We start from the raw sequence: 23,255 nt of genomic DNA, 5'->3' as shown, positions 1-23,255 counted from the left end.
TTTTTGGGATTTGTTTAGTTTAGCGTCAAATTTTTTTTAATAGACAGTTTTTAAAGTTGCTATTTAATATTTTCTTCATTCTTTTTTGAATTGAAAATATGTTTTTTATAATTTTTTGGGATTTAGATATTTGATATAGATTATAAATGAAATTGAGTAAGTGTCGAGGTTAAGATTTTTGCGGATTTCGATTTTTTTATATGATCATTTTGTGGGATTGAGATTTACTGAGATTGAGATTTTCTAAGATTGAGGTTTTCTGGGGATTGAAGCTTTCCGCGGATTGAAATTTTATGGGGATTGAAATTTTATGGGGATTGAAATTTTATGGGGAGTAAAATTTCGTGGGGATTGAAATTTTCCGGAGATTGAGATTTTCCGGAGATTGAGATTTTCCGGAGATTGAGATTTGCTGAAGATTGAGATTTTCTGGGGATAGAGATTTCCTGAGGATTGAGATTTTTCGGCAATTGAGATTTTCCGGGAATGAAGATTTTCTGGGGATTGAGGTTTTCTGGAAATTAAGGTGTTCTGGGATTAAGATTTTCTGAAATCGAGATTTCTTTATGTATTTTCTCGAATAGAAATTTCGTTTTTTTATGCAGAAACTTTCTAGGATTGTAATTTCATAGTATTGAGATTTTTTGGGATTGAGATTTTTGATATAGAGAATAGTTGAGATTTGAGATTTATATTATTTATTAATTTTATTTTTATTATTATTTGCTTCTATTTTATATCAGATCATATTACGGATATTATTTTCATGTAAATTCTATCCTTTGCACTTTTATTTATTTAAATTTATGTTATTATTTATCAATTATTATTATAATTATATTTATTGTAATAATTATTGAAATTAAAAAAAAATATTGTGTATATTTTATTTATATTATACATAATGGGGATTTTCTGGGGGTTTCTTGGATTGAAATTTTCCTGAAATTGAGGCTTTCTGGGATTGAGATTTCCTGAGACAGAGATTTTCTGATATTGAGGTTTATGTGGAATTGAGATTTTTTGAGATTGAGATATTCTGGGATTGTAATTTTGTTTTATGATACAGTAATTTTCTTGGATTGTAATTTCGTAGTATTGAGATTTTTGGGATTGAGATTTTTTATATAATTAATATCTGAGATTGAGATATTTGCCATCAAAATATCTCAGATTGAAATGTTTGATATAGAGAATATCTGTTATTAGGATTTTTATGTAAAAAACATCTGAGATTAAGATTTTTCTAGATTATTTGATATTAAGTATACCCGAGATTGAAATTTTTATATAGAAAACGTCTGGAATTGAAATTATTTAGATTTTTTGATGTGAAGGATATCTGAGATTAACATATGAAACATTGAGATTTTTTATATAGAGAATAGTTAGAATTGAAATTTTTTTAATAGAGAATAGTTAGAATTGAGATTTTTAAAAATTTTTGATATAAAATATATCAGACAATTTTAATATACAAAATATCTGGGATTGAAAATTTTAATAGAGAATAGTTGGGATTGAGATTTTTTAGATTTTTTTTTTTATTCAAAAAAAATCTGTACTTGAAGAATATCTAAGACTGAGAATATTTAGATTTTTTGATACATATAAAATGAGATTGATATTTTTATATACAGAATACCTGAAATTGAGATATTTGATATAGAGAATATCCGGGATTGAGAATGTTGATATTGAGAACATCTGGGATTGAGAATATTTAGATTTTGTCATACAAAGAAAATTTAATATTGATCCATTAGATATAGAGAATACCTGGTGTTGAGATTTTTGATATAAAGAAAAGCTGGGATTGAATTTTTTATTTTTTTATTTAAATAATATCTGAGATTGAGATATTGGCCATCGAGATACCAGAGATAGAGATTTTTATTATAGAGAATACCAGCGATTGAGATTTTTGTTATATAAAATATCCGAGATTGAGAATTTTGTTATAGAGAATAATTAGGATTGAGAATATTTAAATTTTTTTATGTAAAGAGAACTTGAGATTCAAATATTTTATGTCGACATATTTGGCAGCGAGATTTTGAATATAGAGAATATTTGTTATTGACATTTTTGAAAATGGGAATACCTGAGATTAAGATTTTTGAAATGGGGAATATTCGAGATTAAGATATTTATTATTTGCATACTTGGGATTGAGATTTTTATTATAAAGTATATCTGGGATTGATATATTTTATCTAGATATATCTGATATTGATATTTTTTATGTAGAGATTATCTGAGATTGAAATATTTGATAGATTATTTATGATTGATTATATTTTTAAAAACCCATTGTTGACATAAATCGATGTCACATTCTGTTATCGTTATTATTTCAAAATTATTTTAGAAATTCATTACAAATTTAGCCATTGAGCATATTGTAGAATTCAGAACACTAGAAACCTATGTATCTAATCTACTGTTTTAACAAAAAATTAGTCTACAACTTTGAATATATTCAACATTTCCGATCTTTGAGAAGCTTCACAATTTCCGCAAATCGCCTTTGGCAATTTATGTATATACGTCCGTCTGTCTGTCCGTCTGTTTCTCTTTGACCAATCAAGAACCACCATTTCTCATTCCTTGAACTAACCGCCGGCCTTTCCATGATTGATTGACATTAAATACAAATGTATATCGAAATCAAATATAGAACCTCAAATAATAGACATATAATAATTTAAAACAATTTCTCGCAACTTATACAGTGGTACTAAAAATTGATTTCGTTAAAAATAATTACAAGCGTTTTGTGTTTATTATTCCTAACTATTAAATTCAAGTGCCATTTCTATTTGCATTTAAATGCACTCGGTTTTATTTTCTGCAAAGATGCAAAATAAGATGCAAAACGGTCTTAACATATAATTTTAGCATATGCGCCATCCCGACACTCGCTATCAATCAGCCAATGTCACTCAAGGCACTCCAGGCTCACTAATAGACGGAGAGCTGGTGGAAAAAATATGAAATTTATTAATCTGATTTAGTCAAACTCATATTTTTTCGAAATTCGGTGTCAAACGATTCAAAATGTCTTGATAATTTGTTAATACATAAAATTAGCGAGTCAGATATTCTGGCAAAAACGAACGTCATCCCTTGTATTTCCTCTTTTACCTCCTTTGTTCTCACTCTTCCTCTCTCTCTTTCGTTTTCACTCTTTCTCTCTCTTTCTCGCTCTTTTGTTTTCATTCTCCCTCTCACTTCCACGCCTTTTCTTTCCCTCTCTTTCTATTTCGACATACAGACTGAGTATGCCAACGGAAGTCCGGTGTCATGGCAAGAGTAAATGCGTTAAGGGGCACAACTAGTGTAACCGCCTAAAAAAAAGATGATTTGGGAATTTATATTAAAAAAACTTACTTACCAATCATTTCAAAATTTTAGGAATATATTTATACATGTTTTAAGAATATATAGTAAAATTTTTGAAGGAAAAAATTAAATATTTTTTAAGTTATCGTCGATCTCCAACGGGCGCGACAAAAAACGGCCCTTCACTGCTGCAGTGAATCCGGCTTTCTACGTAGATAAAATTTAAAAAAAAAATCTCGTTAACTAGATAATATTGTATGTAAAAATAAACTACGATAAAGAAAAAAAATCAAAAATTGACAAAATGACGGCGTTTTTTTTTAAAAAAAATGGTCGAGGTTTACCCAAAATTTTGGTCGTTTTTGGACTGCCAAAATTCGATTTTTGATCAGATCGAAAAATCGATAGTTTATTTACGGAGAACTATATATAGAACATGCACAAAAAAATTTGATAGTGATCGGATAATTTGTTTGTTGAGTAATGCCCTGCAGCAAATTCGGAAAATGCTGTTTCGATAAAACGCGTTTAAAGATTAAATGATCGTTATACTATATATTTATATATAACTCTTTAAATGGCTATGAATAAAACTATTTAAGATATCGATTTAAAAATTTTGGTATGTTATTTTTAAAGGTATATCCTATGGAACATATGGAACAATTGAAAATTCAATTTTTTGAAAATTTCACACTAGTTTGTGCCCCTAACCCGAGATTTTTTGATCGGTTCAAAAATCGAAATTTGGCAGTCCAAAACGACCAAAATATTGGTAAAATTCGACTTTTTTTAAAAAAAAAACGCCGTCATTCTGTAATTTTTGATTTTTTTTTTTTTCGTAGTTCATTTTACAGACAATATTATTTAGCAAACCCGACGAACTCCGTTTCGCCACCAGATGTTTTCGTGAGAAAGATGAAGAAATTTTTGTTTGTTATATTTGAAAAGGGAAAATTTGATTTTATTGCACACAGTAACGAATTTATTCGATTACAAAAATGAAGTGTTTTTAGTTGAACTTCTCTAAGTAAATAAAAGTGAATACGAAAATTATCCGTTTCATGGAAGTGATCTTTGCTAAACCACATTTTTTGTTTTTTGAGTCTGACGTTGACACAAACAAAGCGGATGGTTTTTCCAACTCGTGAACAGGAACGTATAACTGCCCAAGTGAAAAACAATTATTTTCTTATTATATAATCTATTTGAAATTTTATCCCGCAAACACTAAGCGTTGGCCTTGCGACTTGTTATTGCGAACGCAAGACGAACTGGAAATTGCAATCGTTGAAGTCAAACGGAAGACAGTCGGAATCATTGGTATGTCACCAAATCGCCAGCAATTTTTTGATTGAATGGTGAAATTCAGTGCGTGTACATCATTATACTTTGCGGCGAGAATTGTTCGTTGACTTAACCAAGCATAATTCTGATAATTCTCACTAATGTCATTACTCAAATTTTTAATTACGGTACGTGAAGTTCCAGCAATTTGCATTAAGGCTCGATGCCATGCACCACTAATTTTCTCAGCTATAACCTTGCGGAGCCCGAGACCTTTGCAAAGAATGCAAAATTTCGTAATCGGTTCGTGCGTTCTAGAGTTATTTCGTCAGGAAGGAAAACCCGGCTTATTTTATATATATAGAAGATATATCTATGTTTTATAAATATGTATTAAATATATCATTATCAAACTATACAAAATGCCAAACTACTTAAGTTTCCATCAAAACTGATGGCCTTTTTGATTCTCACAGTATTTTTATTCATTTTTCGCCCAGATCTCTTGCCTATCCATCTTTTCCTAGACACAAAAACAGACACGACATTAGAATAACGAAGCGTCCAGTCGCCAGAGTAGTAGAATTCCCTTCTTTCTTCAATCTTTCTTCAGTTCCAGTTGTCTTCATCTTCCTGAGGCGTCTTCGTACATGTCTCAAGCTATAGCTCAACTATAGCCCGATCTCTGTGTCAGAGTCCAAGTCGTGGATAACATTTTAAAACCACACACGGCGTGTCTTGGAAACACACAAACACAGAAACCAGAGGAATGAAAACCAGAAAAAAACTAGTGGTGTATGACATCGTGCCTTGCAAATTGTTGCTCCCGTACCAAAAAATATTTTTTTTTTTTAAGATAAACATTTTTGACAAAAATTTACTCTGAAAAATTAGATTTTTGAGAAACTATAAATTTTTGACAAGACTTGAAAAAAAGACTTTTTGAAGAAAAGTGTATTTTAAAATATTTTGGAAATTCTGAACTCTATTTCAAAGCAATCGTACTGCTTGAACTGCATAGAGACGAAATATAAAGCGCGTAAGCGCCGCGTCGCTGTCTAACGGGTAAACATTGGTACGGAACCCATAGGAATGTAAACAAAATTTATACTTATTATTAAAATCTCTATAAAATATCTGATAATTTTATGTGCATATGTCTAATGATCATTTTTGACCGCCAGATGGCATTTTTTTTTACTTTCTTACTAGATCTCCGAAACCGCTTGACCTGCCTCCATGAACAGTTTTTCATTTTGTTAATACAAATAAAATGTTTTTTGAATTATTCAAATCGGACGCCCCGTTCTCTTAACAACTGAGTTACCGTTTTTGGCACTTTTTGCCCCATATCTTCAAAACGGCTAGACCTGCCTTTGCCAAAAACTAATCAGCACGTCTCCTCATCAATACGAATCGAATTTTTTTTGAATTATTCAAATCGCTTCATCCCTGTTCCCGAAATCGTCGATGACAATTTGTATCCGAACACACATACACACACGCACACACACACACACACACACATACATCCATTTTTTTTCTAAGGTATGCCAAAATATTCAGAAACTCTGAAACGTAAAGATATATAAAAATAAAAATTTTGATTTTCGATTTTTTTGCGATTACTGTAACTTACCCTACGGAAAGTTAACTAGTGGTGTATTAAGGTAAATTGCTGCTACTTCCCGTACCGTAAAAAAATATTCGAGAAATTTTAAACGTTTTCAAATATATTATTACAAATACTGTAACTTTCATTATTTCTGCTATCTTTTGTTATATCTGAGCAAATCAAATGTAAATCATAAATAAATCATTTATCTCCAAAACATTAACAATCGTCATTTCATTACGAATTCAATTCCATTCTAAAAAATAGTTACCTAATTTACACAAAATTGAAAAAGTGCTCCCGTATAGTCACAGTCTAAAAGCATTTGCAAATAATTCTGTGCGACATTTTCACTTATACTGTACTTAGCTTGGCGACATTTTCACACTTTTCAATAGTTTTCACAAAACTGGAAAAGTGCTCCTTTAGATGACCAGTCTAAACGCACTTGGGTAAACATTTGTACCAGAGTGACGCTTAGACTGTGCTTAGCCTGGGTGATTTTTTGAATTTTTAATCCAAAATTACAAAATATTTTATGGAAAATAAAAAAGATGTAATAATTTTTTATCCTTAAAAGCAATTGTTTTGTCAATACAATAAAGTTTTTTAGACCATTCAAATAGGACGCTTAGTTCAGTCAAAAACTGCCATTTTTTGCATATTTAGCTCTGTATCTTCGAAATGGTGGGACCTGTATTTGCCAAAAACTAATCACCTTTTCTCCCAATCATTACAAATTGAATGTTTTTTTTTTGATCATTCAAATCCGATACTCCGTTCTCTCAAAAACTCGATTTGTATTTTCTGCACTCTTTACTCCGTATCTCCGTAACGGCTGGACCTGCCTTTGCCAAAAACTAATCAGCACATCTCCCTATCAATAGGGATTGAATGTTTTTTTCTAAGGTATGCCAGTAAAATGTTCAGAAACGTTCAAAACGTCGAGAAATGCAAAAATTTTCATTTTCGATTTTCGGCCCATTACTGTAACTACCCTACAGGAAATTGATAATGTTTTTTTCATTTATTACATAAATAAATTCGTTGGTTAGACGGTTATGGTGTTAGTAAGTTAGTTAGTTAGTAAAACTACTTTTTATGATTTATAATACAAGTCACGAATTTCCTGCCTATCATTAATCATCTTCCCAAAACACGTTTTTCCGACACTTTGCTTTGTCATCACAAAACGACATCCTAAAAGTTTTCCTACTTATGCGGTTGTAAATCGAGGAAATTATCATCATGATCATTTTCCTGTCTCGGGCAAAAAACTTTTGCCAAGTGTCAACGACGACATCATAACTTGTACCGTTCATTTCCTTCGAATTCAACAAATCATAAGCACAAATTTAAATACTAATTATATCAATTCTATTACTATCATCATCTACTATGGCAACACTTATCGTCCTTTAATAACCGCTCGCGCCCGGTAATGCGCTTCTAATGGGCGCCGCGTATATAAATCTACTAAACTAACAGTTCAGGGGGGGTGAGTGCTATAAATGGGGTAAATGGGTAAATGGGCAGAGGCGGCGACTACCCCATTCGCGCTCGGACCACGCTTTTGTATTATATACGGCCACGGTTGTAAATTGTCAACTCATTTAGGGCATCCGCGTTTTGTATCATCATTATTGTTGTAAAGTAGCTGTATAATTATTTTCAGTGAAATGCACGAGGAAGCACATGTTGGGAATTGAGTGGTTTTCACGGTAAGAAATTTATGCAAAGTAAAAAAAAGAGTTGGGGAATAGAATTTATGTTCTAATCGTACTTGAACCACTACACCTCCACTGCGCTACATGTGTGAACGTTATGATTTTTGAATAAAGTTTTTATGATTTTTTAACTTCCCGAAGGAGAAGTTTATGTTTTCATCAAAAAATCCGAATTGCTAATTTTATGTTTTCTCGACGTTTCAAGCCATTCTGAATCGAATGAGACCAAATTTGGAAAAAGTATGTGTGTGTGTGTGTACGTGTGTGTGCGTGTATGTGAACAGATTTTTGGCCGTAAATTGACGTTTTCTCGAAAACGGCTGGACCGATTTCAAAAATTTAAAAGCCACTCGATGTATCTCGATGAGGACTATTGTTTGTCAATTTTGTGCGACGATCGACCAAGCCGTTTCTTGATAAATCGCAAAAAAGTTAAAAAAAAATCGTCTACGTTCTAGCCCGAAATTCTGAATCGATTTTGAAAATTCAAAAACCGTTCGAAAGATATTGGTTGGGAATCGTGCTGATTAGTTTTTGGTAGAGATTGGCCGGGCCGTTTTCTTGTAATAAAATTTAAAAAAAAAATTCGACGATTTTTATGATTATTTTTTTGACGGTAGATACCATAGTCTTCCAGATCATACTAAAATATTACGGCCCTACGACAAGTGATTTAGCTTTAAAAAATCGTCAAAGTTTGCAAAAATTAGTATGGTCTTTTTGGCATTTGTCAAAATTAGAACTTTCATCGACGTTTTCTCAAAAACGCCTGAACCGATTTCAGATATTTAAAAAGCATTTGATGTATCTCGATGAGGATTATCGTTTTTCAGTTTTGTGCGATGATCGGCCGAGCCATTTCTTTGTAATTTGCGAAAAAGTGTTAAACCTTTCGTCCACATTTAAGCTCATGCTACCGAATCGATTTTAAAAAATCAAAAACTGTTCGAAAGATATTAGTTGGGAATGATACTGATTAGTTTTAGGTGAAAATCTACCGAGCCGTTTTCTTGTAATTAACTGTTGAAAAAAAATTTTGGCCGATTTTTATGGAACTTTTATTGTCGATAATTGCGGCCTTACGACAAGTAATTTAATTTTAAAAATTCATCAAAGTTTGAGAAAATGAGTAGTTTTTTTTGACGTTAGCTAAGATTAAAATTAGACGATTTACTTGGTACAACGATAGAGTACTTGGTCTTAATAAACGTAATAAATCATTAAAGTCCTACGGAAACTGGTTCAATTAAAAAATTATTGATTTTTAAAAATTTGCTTTTAGAAAATACTCCGATTAACGTGTTCGTTCGTTTTCAATTATGTGTAATAAATCCACTCGGAAAACTTTTAATCACTCATAAATTAATTTATATTTTAGTAATTAAGTCGATTATTTACACATATCGGGATTATTTACACATATCGGGAAGTTTATGTAACTTGCCTCAAGGCTAAATACCAAACCAACTAGTTTACTATTTAGTTTTTTTCGGATTTGTTTGGTTTCTTGATATTCACATATTTTCAGTTATTTTTACTTTTTTCAATTAACCGGACTACTTAATTCATTTCATTTTTAAATGTACCTTGCCTTTTACGATTATATTCCATTACATAAAATATTCATTTTCCCATTTTCTGCTAAATCTTCTTTTCTTTCGGAATCGAAAATGGAATCACGTATTACGATTTCGACGTCTCCCTCACGTAACAAAAGGTTTTAAGTACCCACGCGGCTACCTAGCCTAATACCCTATTATAGGGGAAACCGGGGAAAAATCGAAAAAGTTTACTGTCATACACTGGAGTCAATAAATCTACTATAGAAAGAATTTTGGATACGTATTTAATAGAATTTTTGATAAAAAAGTTAGATTTTTTTGTAATTTTTTTATGTTATGTTATCTTCAATTTTATTGTTGAAGTAAAACTTCTTAGAGCGCAATTGAACTGTACGCAAATTTATAAATATAGAGGAACATTAATGAAAATCAAAAAGCTGGTGAGCAAAAATTCTAAAAATTTAGAAATATAAGAAGTATTCGTTTTGCGACAGAGTAAGGCATTTTGGATACGAATTTAATAGAATTTTTAATGAAAAAGTTTTTTTTATATCTTTTTTATGTTGTTTTACCTCCAAATTCATTGTTGAAGTAAAACTTCTTAGGGCGAAATTAAACTTAACGCAATTTTACAAATATCTAGAAACATAAATGAAAATACAAAAAGCTGGTAAGCAAAAATTTCGAAAATTCAGAAATATAAGAAGTATTCGTTTTGCGACAGAGTAAGGCATTTTGGATACGAATTTAATAGAATTTTTAATAGAAAAGTTAGATTTTTTTGTACCTTTTTATGCTATTATACTCTGAATTCATTGTTGAAGTAAAACTTCTTAGGCGGCAATTTAGAAGAGCGTTAACTACAAATATCTATGAACGAAATAAAATTTTTAAAAATCTGCTTACCAAAAATTCTGAAAATTTAGAATTATAACAAGTATTTTTTACACGATAGAGTGAGAGAAAAGATATCACGTAATGAGAATGAAAAAAGACAGCTATACACGAATTTAGAGCGAAAGAGAGCGATGTATACACAACTATGTAGAGTGACAGAGTAAGATATATGAATAGCAGAAATACCACTCGTGTTAATAAAATTTATTATTAGGTGATGAAAATTAATTTGTTTATATTTATGAATAAATATTAAGTAAGTATATATAAAAAATATAATATTTAACTAATAATAATCTCTACATATTGATAACGTGTCAAAAATATTTAAACTAGTGGGGTGGGTGGCATCGTGCCTTAAGACAAATTGCTGGAACTTCCCGTACCGTAACGAAACGTTCGAGGAATATTGAATGTTTTCAAATAGATTATTATAAATATTGTATTATTGTCTAATATTTATAATAATTATATAAACTGAATTGCAGAGTTGAAATTATTTGTTTAAAGTATATTAGAACTATAGTCAGAATTAAAAATAAAATCTGAATTATTTTCGATATACAAAAAATTTAAAAAAAAAAAAAAAAAAAAAATGGTACAATTTTTTTTTTCCAAAATCAATTATTTTGTTAAGACAAGCAGAAAGTTCTTTGAATCAATTGAATCGGACGCTTAGTTCTCTCAAAAACTGCCATTTTTTGTACATTTAGCTCTGTATCTCCGAAATGGCTGGACCTGCCTTTGCGCAAAACTAATAACCCTTTCTCCCAATCATTACTAATGGAATGTTTTTTAGATCATTCAAATCGGATGCTCCGTTCTCTCAAAAACTCGATTTCTATTTTCTGCACTCTTTGCTCCTTATCTCCGTAACTGCTGGACCTGTCTTTGCCAAAAACTAATCAGCTCTTCTCCATATTAATAGGAATCGAATGTTTTTTAAACCATTCAAATCGGTTGATCCGTACGCCCGAAAACGTGGACGAAAATTTGTATCCATACATACATACACACACACACACACACACACACACACACACACATCCATTTTTTCTGAGGTATGCCAAAACGTTCAGAAACCTTCAAAACGTCGAGAAATGTAAAAATTTTCAATTCCGATTTTCGGCCCATTACAATAACTTACCCTACGGGAAGTTAATAAAACGTAACTTTCAAAAGTTATACGATTCAAAAATGAAATATATTTTAGACTACATTTCTGAAAAATATAATTGAGATAATAATTTGTATATTAATTTTAAAATAAGTTTCTGGCTAGACTTAATATTAGAGAGAGAGAAAAAGACAGATATAGTTATTTCAAAGTGAGTGAGCGAGCTAGCAATATTAATTTGCAACTAACTTCACTCACGTTAGGTTAACTTTACATTATAACAAGCAAATGCTGTTTAAAATCAATGACAAGTTAATAAAAATAATATAAAACCGTATAAAATAATTTTCGCTTTGAAATGTCAAAAGTACTTTGCAACTTAGAAAGTAAATTTGACAGTTCTAGGACTCTAACCAATCAGGTGGAAGCGAGACAGAGACAGATAGCGTTAGTTTCAAGTGAGTGAGCGAGACAGCAATATTAATTTGCAACTAACTTCACTTATATTCTTAATTGCAGCTCATTAGCATTAACATTACATTAAAACCAGGAAATGCTGTTTAATAAAATTAATAGCAAGTAAATAAAAATAAAATAAAAACGTACAAAATGATTATTACTTCAAAATGAAAAAAAACTTTACGATTTTGAGGTAAATTTGAGACTTTTACAATTATAACGAATTAGGTGAGAGCGCGACAGAGACAGATAATGTTATTTTCAAGCGAGAGAGCGAGATAGCAATATTTATTTGCAACTAACTTCACTCACGTTTTTAATTGCAGCTAACTAGCAACAAAATTACATTAAAATTAGCAAATGCGTTTAATAAAATCAATAACAAGCAAATAAAAATAAAATGTAACCGCAGAAAATAATTATTACTTTAAAATGAAAAAAAAAATGCTTTGCAACTTTGAGGTAAATATGACAGTTTTAGGCGAAGTTATAACCAATCAGGTTAAAGTGCGACAGAGACAGATAGCGTTATTTCTGAGCGAGTGAGCGAGATAGCAATATTAATTCGCAACTAACTTCACTCACTACTTCAATTTGAGCATTTTCATTAGAGAAAATTCTTTAAAATAAAATTAAAAATCAAAATCTTATATATGGTTTTATTTTGTTTCACATGCTTTATTTTTATCACGAGAAATTGAATTGAAAAATAATAAATTTAATTCTCGATTAGAGTAGAGAAATTAAAAAAAAGTGTATATGTAAGTTTAGTAGAGCATATAATTTTTTTAAGAACTGCTCAACCAATTTTCACTTTCAAATTCGGGCAACATTGGATGAACTTTTAGTTAATGCCTATTGCTTTGGTATCTCAAGTAAGTTCTTTTAGATCTTTTATAAAGCCTATTTACCCCGGTTTCCCTTTAAAATTCCCTCTAGGGAGCGACCGGGCGCACTTCGTTACAAAAGGATATCAAAATCGCATCAAGCATTCGATCCGAATCGACAACTACATGACAAATCCATTATTATTATTAATATTAAATGTATATATATATATATATATATATATATATATTTGAAAAGAAAAGGAGAAATTCTGAAAGAAAGCGGATTGACGTTACTTTTGACGTTTTCCATTACAGAAAGGCGATTATGTCGACGGTTTAATTTAAAAGACTTGTTCGCATTTTTTTGCTGAATCGAAATATCAAAGTAGTTGTAAGTGGCATTGTGCCTTGAGGCAAGTTGCATAAACTTTCAAAATAATTTACTTAATAATAAGGAAATTTAGTTATATCCTATCATTGGATATGATGCTTCCTCCTTAGCAAATTCAAATTTCTTGCATTCAAAGTTGAATATTCCTTCCCAGAAGTCTTCCCTATCTTCCTGTACCGGTTCGTTTGAATTATTGGAATAGTTTCCTCAATAATCTCGGAAGGAATTCCTGTTCTTGTTCCTGTTAGAAGCGGAAACTTTGCTAAAATCGAATTTATGATCAGGAGCAAGAGGAGCAGGATACTGGGTTGGGTGAGAAAATCTTATGCTGAGGAAATTGTATTAAGATCTCATTAAACTGTTTACGTCGTTTGCGAAATGATTTATTGTTGTTGGATTGCCAGTTTAATATGGTTAATAGATAGAGGGATTTGTTTTGTTGTAAAGACGGATAAAGTTTGGAGTCGAAACGTCGGTATGGAATTTAATTATAATATTAGAACGACTTTTGTGTATATAGAACGGTAGAGTACTGGTGCAATTGGTCTGGTGTACAGTTGCATAAATATAGGAAATTATTTATCTAATTGTATTTTATGTGATTGTCTGAGTACACAATTATATATATATATATATATATATATATATATATATATATATATAATAAAATATTTTATTAATTATTATATTAATATTATTCATTCTTTATTTTTTTCCTAGTAATTTAAATTTATATGTTCAATTAAGTAATATATTATATATAAAATTTAATTATTCTGTAAAATAATCTTTTTAATTATATATTAATATATTTCATATATTTATATATATATTATATAATAAAATATTTATATTATTATTAATTATTCCGGTATTTAATTATATAAACTATTTAATTACCAATAAATTGTTGTCGGTAAACTTAATGATTTATATATTTTATATATATAAAATATTTCATTAATTATTATATTAATATTATTCATTCTTTATTTTTTCCTAGTAATTTATATTTATATTGTTCAATTAAGTAATATATTTATATTAAAATTTAATTATTCTGTAAAAATAATCTTTTAATTATATATTATATATTTCATATATATTTATATATATATATATAATAAAATATTTATATTATTATTAATTATTCCGGTTATTTAATTATATATAAACTATTTAATTACCAATAAATTGTTGTCGGTAAACTTAATGATTTATATATATTTATATATAATAAAATATTTCATTAATTATTATATTAATATTATTCATTCTTTATTTTTTTTCTAGTAATTTATATGCCTGAGCATAAAATTCCCTGAGTGCAAAATTGCCTGGGTACAAAATTGCCTAGATACAAATTTGCCTGAGTAAAAATTGCCTGAGTAAAAAATTACCTGAGTAAAAATTGCCTGAGTACAAAATTGCCTGAGTACAAAATTGCCTGAGTGCAAAATTGCCTGAGTACAAAATTGCCTGAGTACAAAATTGCCTAGGTGTAAAAATGATCTGGATACAGAATTGCCTAAAGACAAAATTTCACGAAAACAAAATTGTCAGAATGAATGAAAATTTGAGTGTAGAATTGTCTAAGTATTAAATTGCATGGATCAGTATCCATAGTGTGCATGCAAAATTATTCGAGAACTTTGCGAATTGCCTGAATATAAAAACACCTGAATGCATAATCCCAAACAAACACAATTGGCAGAAAAAATTTCAAAAACTTAAACTTCCCGAATTAAATTACTCGAAGAAAAAAGTCTCTTCAAGACAACATTAATTGAAAACAAAATTTTCGACTATGTGAAAAATTGCATAATTGCAAAATTGCCTGGAAACCGAATGGTTTGAAAGCAAAATTGTCTATGTATCAAATAGCCTGAATTGTGCGAGTAGTGCAAAATTGCATGAGAATAAAACTGGCAGAACAAAAAACAAACTGAAAATCAAATTGTTTGAGCTGAAAATTGCCTGAATATACAAGCATTCATCACCTTGCTACAACAAATATTTTAAAAATGATATTGCTATGGAAATAATCCTTAAAAATGATATCCTTAAAAAATTCCTAAATTACATGCTAACATACCACCACCTTAAATACGCCCACATATGTTTCCAATCATAGCTGTAAACTACAGCTAAAACTAGCTACTAATAATAATACCACTCTAAGTCTTACTACTTCTTTTGTACATTCTTTATCGTAGTCATCCATCAGACTATTCTTCAGCATGTCATGTCCTCCTGTCATGTTATATTACGTGTGACTTCATCAAACGCAAGAAAGGACCAACTCAACTTTGAATTATATCAAGTCTTTGTAAGCTATAGTTATAGTTATAGCTGTAGTATTAGCTATAATGCCAATTTATGAACCCGGAAGACGCCTAAGAAATTCCTTGGATTGGGTGAAGAAATGAACCACAAGATGGTAATAAGACAAAATAAAATTTAATTGCAAAATAAAAAAATGTACAGAAAATGGACTATACTGACGATCAAATTTAAATACAAAGTTTAAAATTTAGAAGGGACTCTACTGACAAGCGAATTGAAGAAAAAAATCAATAAAAAAAAAGACTCAAAAAGCAAATTGAAATACAAGACCTCAAATACAGAAAAAGATTTCACTGACTTAAAAGCTTAAATATTAGACAAAAAAGGACTCTACTGTCGAGCAAAATAAAATACAAGTTTTAATAATAGAAAAAAGAATTCTATTCACGCTCAAAATGAGTGAGGACATAAAAAAAAATAATTTTACAAGCAAATTAAATAGTGACTTGTGAATATTAAAACGACTCTACAGAGTGAATAGTATTAATTGTGAAAAATTCTATATTGGAGAGAGTTCACAATATATATCTTAGGAAATGCTTCAACATAATTATAATTCAAAAATAAATATCAATACACAAAACAATGTTATCTGACCATATGCAAAATTTTAAACAAGATGGTAATAAGACTTATTTGGCTTTTTGAGCAACTTTCCCGTAGGCAATTGGGGAAAATTTTGGAACAGAAACTGGTTGAATTTTTAGGTTAAAATGTAGGCCTGAAATGAAAAACTTCTGCATGAACCAAAGTTTCTTTGTTGGTGAAGATATGAGACAATTGAAGGGCTAGATTTTCTTTTTAGGCTCATCGTGTGTTTGAGCAACTTTCCGATAGACAAATGCAAAAACAGGACTTCATTTAACTCGATTTTGTAATGAAAGGAAACCAAGTTGGATTTTTAAGTAAAATTGCAGAAGTGAAGGTGATATGCAACTTGCTAGTAGGTAAAATAAATAGACATTTGACTATAACTCGAGAACGGTTTGTCCGATTTGGATGATTTAAAGACGAGTACAAAGTTATCATCAATACATACCGAATGGTTTTTGAATCATCAAAATCGGACAAGCCGTTCTCGAGATATCTTTGAATTTCAATTTATTACCAACAGCAACTTGCCATAAGGCATTTTGAGGGGTTACTTGGCGATAACTGGTGAACGCCTTGACCGATTTGGATGATTTAAAAAGTATTGGATGTGTATTGATAATATGTTCAATATAGAATGTGTACAAATTAGCAACTATACAGCAAAAATTTAGGAATGCTGATGGACTAATAACGACATCATGATTTTCTTTAAATATATAACAAACATTTTGATATATATTGATGATAACTTCACCAATCTGTAGTTATCATCAATACACACCGAATGGTTTTGAAATCATCAAAATCGGACAAGCCGTTCTCGAGATATCGTTGAATTTCGTTTTATTACCAACAGCAACTTGCCACTAGGCACAAAAAATAGTTATTCGACGATATCTCGTGAATGGCTTGACCGATTTCGATGATCTAAAAACCATTCGATGTGTATTGATGATGTCTTATTGCACAATAGGCAGCAATAAATTATCTAACATACTACTTAATTATTTGGTTATGATTTAAATTCAACATATTATATTATAATCATTACATTTGACTGCCACGAATCCTACATGTTATCTTTAGACGTGTTAAACGCAAAATTTTTTAAACTCGCCTTAGAAGTTTAACTTCAAAAATTAGAACTTAACCGTACTAACTTATTTTTCCAAACAATTTGATTCAATAAAAGTATCAAATACCAATGATTATATTTTGGAACAGGATTAAGAAATTCTCATGGATCGATTAACATTTTTGATTGAAACTATATTCACACTAGTTAACAAAGTTGCTAACTTCACATTAAACTATACAAATCGAATTTCGGCGATATCTCGTGAACGGTTTGACCGATTTTGACAATTTAAAAACCATTCGATGTGTAATGATAATATCTTAAATACTATAAACTTATATATTATATAGAATATTATAAACTTCATTCTATAAACTTCTAGTTGACTAAAAATTTACATAATTAAATTTTTCAGTCCACAAGCACAAAAAATACATTTACCATTCAAGTTGCATCATAACCTATAAATCATATAAAACAAAATGTATATAATTTTAATGCATTCCACAAAAACCAGCCAGCCAGCCAGGATTAGCAATATAGCAATAACAATAGCTATAATTTCAGCTCGAATAACATATGTAGTGTTGGTAACAATGGGGACAGCTTTAAAATGGCATTTTGGGCAAAATAAACGATTGTCCGAACATGATTTATTGCCCGCAAGTGAATACGCAGAAATAATAAACGAACGCGAGAGAGGATTATAATAGATTTAAATTGGATGCTAAATAGTAATATATTAGTTAATATCAAATATCAAGTAATAGGCTAAATTAAATCTATACCTATTAGTAATATAAAGGTATCATCAATACACATCGAATAGTTTTTGAATAATCAAAATCGGTCAAACCGTTCATGAGATATCGAAGAAATTTGATTTTTATAGTTTAATGTGAAGTTAGCAATTTTGTTGACCAGTGTGAAGATAGTTTTAATCAAATATGTAGTTTGATCCATTAGAATCTCTTAATCCTGTTCCAAAATATTATCATCGATATTTGATACGTTTATTGAATCAAATTGCTCTGAAAAACATTTGAAGTTAAACTTCTAAGGCGAGTTCGAAAATTTTTGCGTTTAACACGTTTATCGTTATGTTGTGGTCGTGGCATTCAAATGTATTGATTTAAGTATTATATGTTGAATTTAAAACCGATCCAAAATATATATTTATGATCAATAAGTTTGTAGACTTATTTTGGCTACCTATTGGCAAGTTGCTAATTGTGCATTAAGGCATCATCAGTACACATCGAATGGTTTTTAGATCATCCAAATCGGACAACTCGTTCACAAATTATCATCAAAAAACTATTTATATGCCTATGGCAAGTTGCTGTTGGAAATAAATTGAAATTTAAAGATATCTCGAGAACGGTTCGTTCGATTTTAGTGATTTAAAACCATTCGGTGTGCATTGATGATGACTTCACAATGGTAACGTTATCAACAACCCACATCGAATTATTTTGTATATATTAAAGAAATTGATGATATCCTTACTTGTCCCTCAGCATCCCTAATTTTTTTATGTAAAGTTGTTAATTTGTACATATTCTATATTTAACATATTATCAATACACATCGAATGGTTTTTAGATCGTCCAAATCGGAAGACGCGTTCAGAAGTTATCGTCAAAAAACTATTTATATGCCTAGTGGCAAGTTGCTGTTGGATATGAATTGAAATTCTAAGATATCTCGAAAACGGCTTGTCTGATTTTGGTGATTTAAAAAACATTTGGTGTGTATTGATGATGACTTTACACTGAAGAAGTTTTCATCAACGCACATCCAATCGTGAAAGAAGTTGATGATGTCCTTATTTGTCCACCAATATTTTTATTTGAAGTCGACAATTTGTACATATTCTATATTAAAGATATCATCAATACACATCGAACGGTTTTTAGATTATCCAAATCGGACAACTCGTTTACGAGTTATCGTCGAAAAACTATTTTTATGCCTAGTGGCAAGTTGCTGTTGGTAATAAAATGGAATTCTAAGATATCTCGAGAACGGTTCGTCCGATTTTCATGATTCAAAAACCATTCGGTGTGTATTGATGATGACATCACATTGGTGTGAAGTTATCATCAATATAAATCAAATCGTTATGTATATATGAAAGAAATTGATGATGTCCTTACTTGTCCATCAACATTCCTAAATTTTTTTTATGTAAACTTGCTAATTTGCACACATTCTATATTAAAGACATTATCAATACACATCCAATGGTTTTTAGATTATCCAAATCGGACAACTCGTTTACGAGTTATCGTCGAAAAACTATTTTTATGCCTAGTGGCAAGTTGCTGTTGGTAATAAAATGGAATTCTAAGATATCTCGAGAACGGTTCGTCCGATTTTCATGATTTAAAAACCATTCGGTGTGCATTGATGATGACTTTAATGGTTAGATGTCATCATTGTCTATCAGCATTGTGGAAGTTTTTGGCTGGAAAGTTGCCAATTTTGTTGATACCGAGGTGAAGATCAATCAAATTTGCATGCCTGGCATGGTTTTTCATGGCATTTGTTAGAGATTATTATTATTATTTCAATTTCCAGTATTTTTCTGCAAATATATATATTTTTAGTACAGAATTCCTCGTCCCAAAGGAGTGTCTAAATCTGTCGCAAATTTTACACAAAATTTGCAAATTTATATTTATGAAACGCTTGAAAAAAATAACTTTTTTAACCCTATCGAACTTTAAACAGATGGCTCTTAAATTTTTAAAATCGGTTCAAAGATTTTTGAGAAAAATCGACGAAAAAAAAAACGAATTTTGTATTACATATACGTATACACTCATAATTGTTTTTATTTTTGGTTTTTGGCTGGGAATTTGTTAGTTTTGTTGATACCCAGGTAAAGATCAATCAAATTTGGAAGTGTCTGGCATGGTTTTTCATGGCCTTTGTTAGAGATTATTATTATTTCAATTTCTAGTATTTTTTCAGCAAAACTTTTTATATTTCTTAGTACAACATTCCTCCTAAAGGAGTGTCTAAATCCGTCGCCAGTCACCACTCTTATCCTATGTGACCATCTTTCGAAATGCTAAACATTTTGCATATTATCTTTGCTCGCCATATGTTTTGCTTTCTGCTCTCAGAATGCTCTGCTTTTTGATTAATGATTCTGTATTTGTTCCAACAGACATTTGTGTTTTTTTTTGCTTTAGTTGAGATCACGATCGGGATGATCTGGATTATAATAAATTGTAGGAGGCAAGATTACATACAAACACATATAGACAGATCCATATTTCTACACATGGGTAAATTTAACTTAATATATACGTAACGTCAAACTTTACTTAAACAATATTTTATAAAACAGATATATTTATATACTTGCTTGTCAGTAGAGTCAATTTTTTGAATTTTTGTTTTTGATCAATTTGCTCGTCAGTAGAGTTCTTTTCTTAATTTTATTCATGATATACCAGAAAAAAAAATGTGTTCAATAATACATAAAGATCTTTGATTTGAAAAACAATAATTTATAGAACAGATATCTATATATTTACTTGTCAGTAGAGTCCTTTTCTAATTTGACATTTTTGATCAGTTTGCATGTCAGTAGAGTCCTTTTCTCCATTTTATTCATGATATTCCAGAAAAAAATTATGTTCAATAATACATAAAGATCTTTAATTTGAACAAAAATAGTTTATAGAACATATATATTTATATATTTGCGAGTCAGTAGAGTCCTTTTTGATCAGTTTGCTTTTCAGTAGAGTCCTTTCCTTTATTTTATTCATGATATTCCAGAAAAAAATTATGTTCAATAATACAAAAAGGTCTTTAACTTGAACAAAAATAATTTATAGAACAGATATATTTATATAATTGCGCGTCAGTGGAATCCTTTTTTTAATTTGACATTTTTGATCAGTTTGCTCGTCAGTAGAGTTCTTTTCTTCATTTTATTTATGATATTTCAAAAAAAATGTGTTCAATAATACATAAAGATCTTTAATTTAAAAAACAATTTATAAAACAGATATTAATGCATTTGCTTGTCAGTAGAATTTTTTTTTGAATCTCTATTTTTGATCAGTTTGCTCGTCAGTAGAGTCCATTTCTTCATTTTATTCATGATATTCCAGGAAAAAATTGTGTTCAATAATACAAAAGATCTTTAATTTAAAAAACAATTTATAAAACAGATATTAATGCATTTGCTTGTCAGTAGAATTTTTGAATCTCTATTTTTGATCAGTTTGCTCGTCAGTAGAGTCCATTTCTTCATTTTATTCATGATATTCCAGGAAAAAATTGTGTTCAATAATACAAAAGATCTTTAATTTTAACAACAATAATTTATAGAACAGATATATTTATATATTTGCGCGTCAGTAGAGTCCTTTTTCAATTTGACATTTTTGATCAGTTTGCTCGTCAGTAGAGTCCTTTTCTTCATTTTATTCATGATATTCCAGAAAAAATGTGTTTAATAATACATAAAGATCTTTAATTTTAACAAAAATAGTTTATAGAACATATATATTTATATATTTGCGAGTAAGTAGAGTCCTTTTTTTAATTTGACATTTTTGATCAGTTTGCTCGTCAGTAAAGTCCTTTCCTTCATTTTATTCATTATGTTTTAGAAAAATTTGTGTTCAATATTATTTAAAAATCTCTAATTTTTTATGAATACTTTATTTAAGTTTGTTTGTCAGTAGAGTCCTTTTAATATTTTCCAAGTTGCAACTCAATTTGCTCATTTGTAGAACTTTTTTTTCTTATCTCGCTACTCATTTTATAAATCAATTTATTTAATATTATTGCTTATAATTAAATTTGCTTATTAAGTCAGTCAGTTTATTGTACAACTGTTTTGTGTTTCAGTTTGCTCGTCAGTAGAGTCCTTTCTTAATTTTTTTTTATCTAATATTTAAGCTTATATAGTCAGTAGAGTCTTTTTCTGTATTTGAGGCCTTGTATTTAAATTTGCCCTTTCGAGTCAAGTCCCTTTTTTTTGTTTCTTTTCCATTTTGTTCGTCAGTAGAGTCCCTTTTTAATTTTATGCCTTGTATTTTAGTTTTCTCGTCAGTAGAGTCCCTTTTTCTTTTGTTTTTCGTCTTAATTTTGCTCGTCAGTAGAGTCCCTTTTTTATCTTATCCCTTGTATTATAGTTTGCTCGACAGTAGAGTCCCTTTTCTATTGAATTCTTTTTTTGTTTTGCAGTTTGATCATCAGTACAGTCTACTTTCCATTTTGTAATTTAAAATAATTTCCTTTCAGAATTTTAGTAAAAATATTTCAAAATAACTTACATTGCGTCCTGCAGAGCTCGTTGAAAACTAGACAATCACATGCATGTACAGAGTCATTATTGCTTACCTGAAAATAAAACAAAAACATAAAAATTCTGCAAATTATTATAATAATGTAAGGATTAAAAAATATGTAAAATGAGACTCTACTGACGAGCAAAATTCAGAAAAAAAGTTTGTTGAGGCCCAGTTTGCTCATTAGTAGAGTCCTTTTGTTGTGCTACAGTTTTGTTTTTTAATTTGCTCGTCAGTAAAGTCCTCATAATAATGCAAGGATTAAAAAATATGTAAAATGTGACTCTACTGACAAGCAAACTTAAAAAAACATTCAAACTTTTTTGAGACCGAGTTTGCTCATTAGTAGTGTCCTTTTGTTGTGCAACAGTTTTGTTTTTTAATTTGCTCGTCAGTAGAGTCCTCATAATAATGCAAGGATTAAAAAATATGTAAAATCTGACTCTACTGACGAAAAAACTTAAAAAAAATTCGTTGAAACCCAGTTTGCTCATTAGTAGAGTCCTTTTGTTGTGCTACAGTTTTGTTTTTTAATTTGCTCGTCAGTAGAGTCCTCATAATAATGAAAGGGTTAGAAAATATGTAAAATCTGACTCTACTGACGAACAAACTTAAAAAAAAAATCAAACTTCGTTGAGACCCAGATTGCTCATTAGTAGAGTTCTTTTATTGTGCTACAGTTT

At 29.7% G+C, this 23,255-nt stretch overlaps 1 protein-coding gene across 1 annotated transcript in view; it reads right to left on the bottom strand.

Moving 5' to 3' along the window:
• The window catches only part of LOC113388451 (roundabout homolog 2-like), a 196,578-nt gene that overhangs the window by 163,822 nt on the left and 9,501 nt on the right, over positions 1-23,255 (bottom strand). The window contains exon 2 of the mRNA XM_026625828.1: positions 22,558-22,624. Within this exon, the coding sequence (XP_026481613.1) occupies positions 22,558-22,624 (67 nt within the window). The remainder of the gene's footprint in view (positions 1-22,557; positions 22,625-23,255) is intronic.

Source organism: Ctenocephalides felis, unplaced genomic scaffold (genome assembly GCF_003426905.1).
Source record: "Ctenocephalides felis isolate EL2017-DRISC unplaced genomic scaffold, ASM342690v1 CF-g0.4_SCAFFOLD_03572, whole genome shotgun sequence".
NCBI classification, from domain to species: domain Eukaryota; kingdom Metazoa; phylum Arthropoda; class Insecta; order Siphonaptera; family Pulicidae; genus Ctenocephalides; species Ctenocephalides felis.
This window is presented reverse-complemented; position numbering and strand designations above follow the sequence as displayed.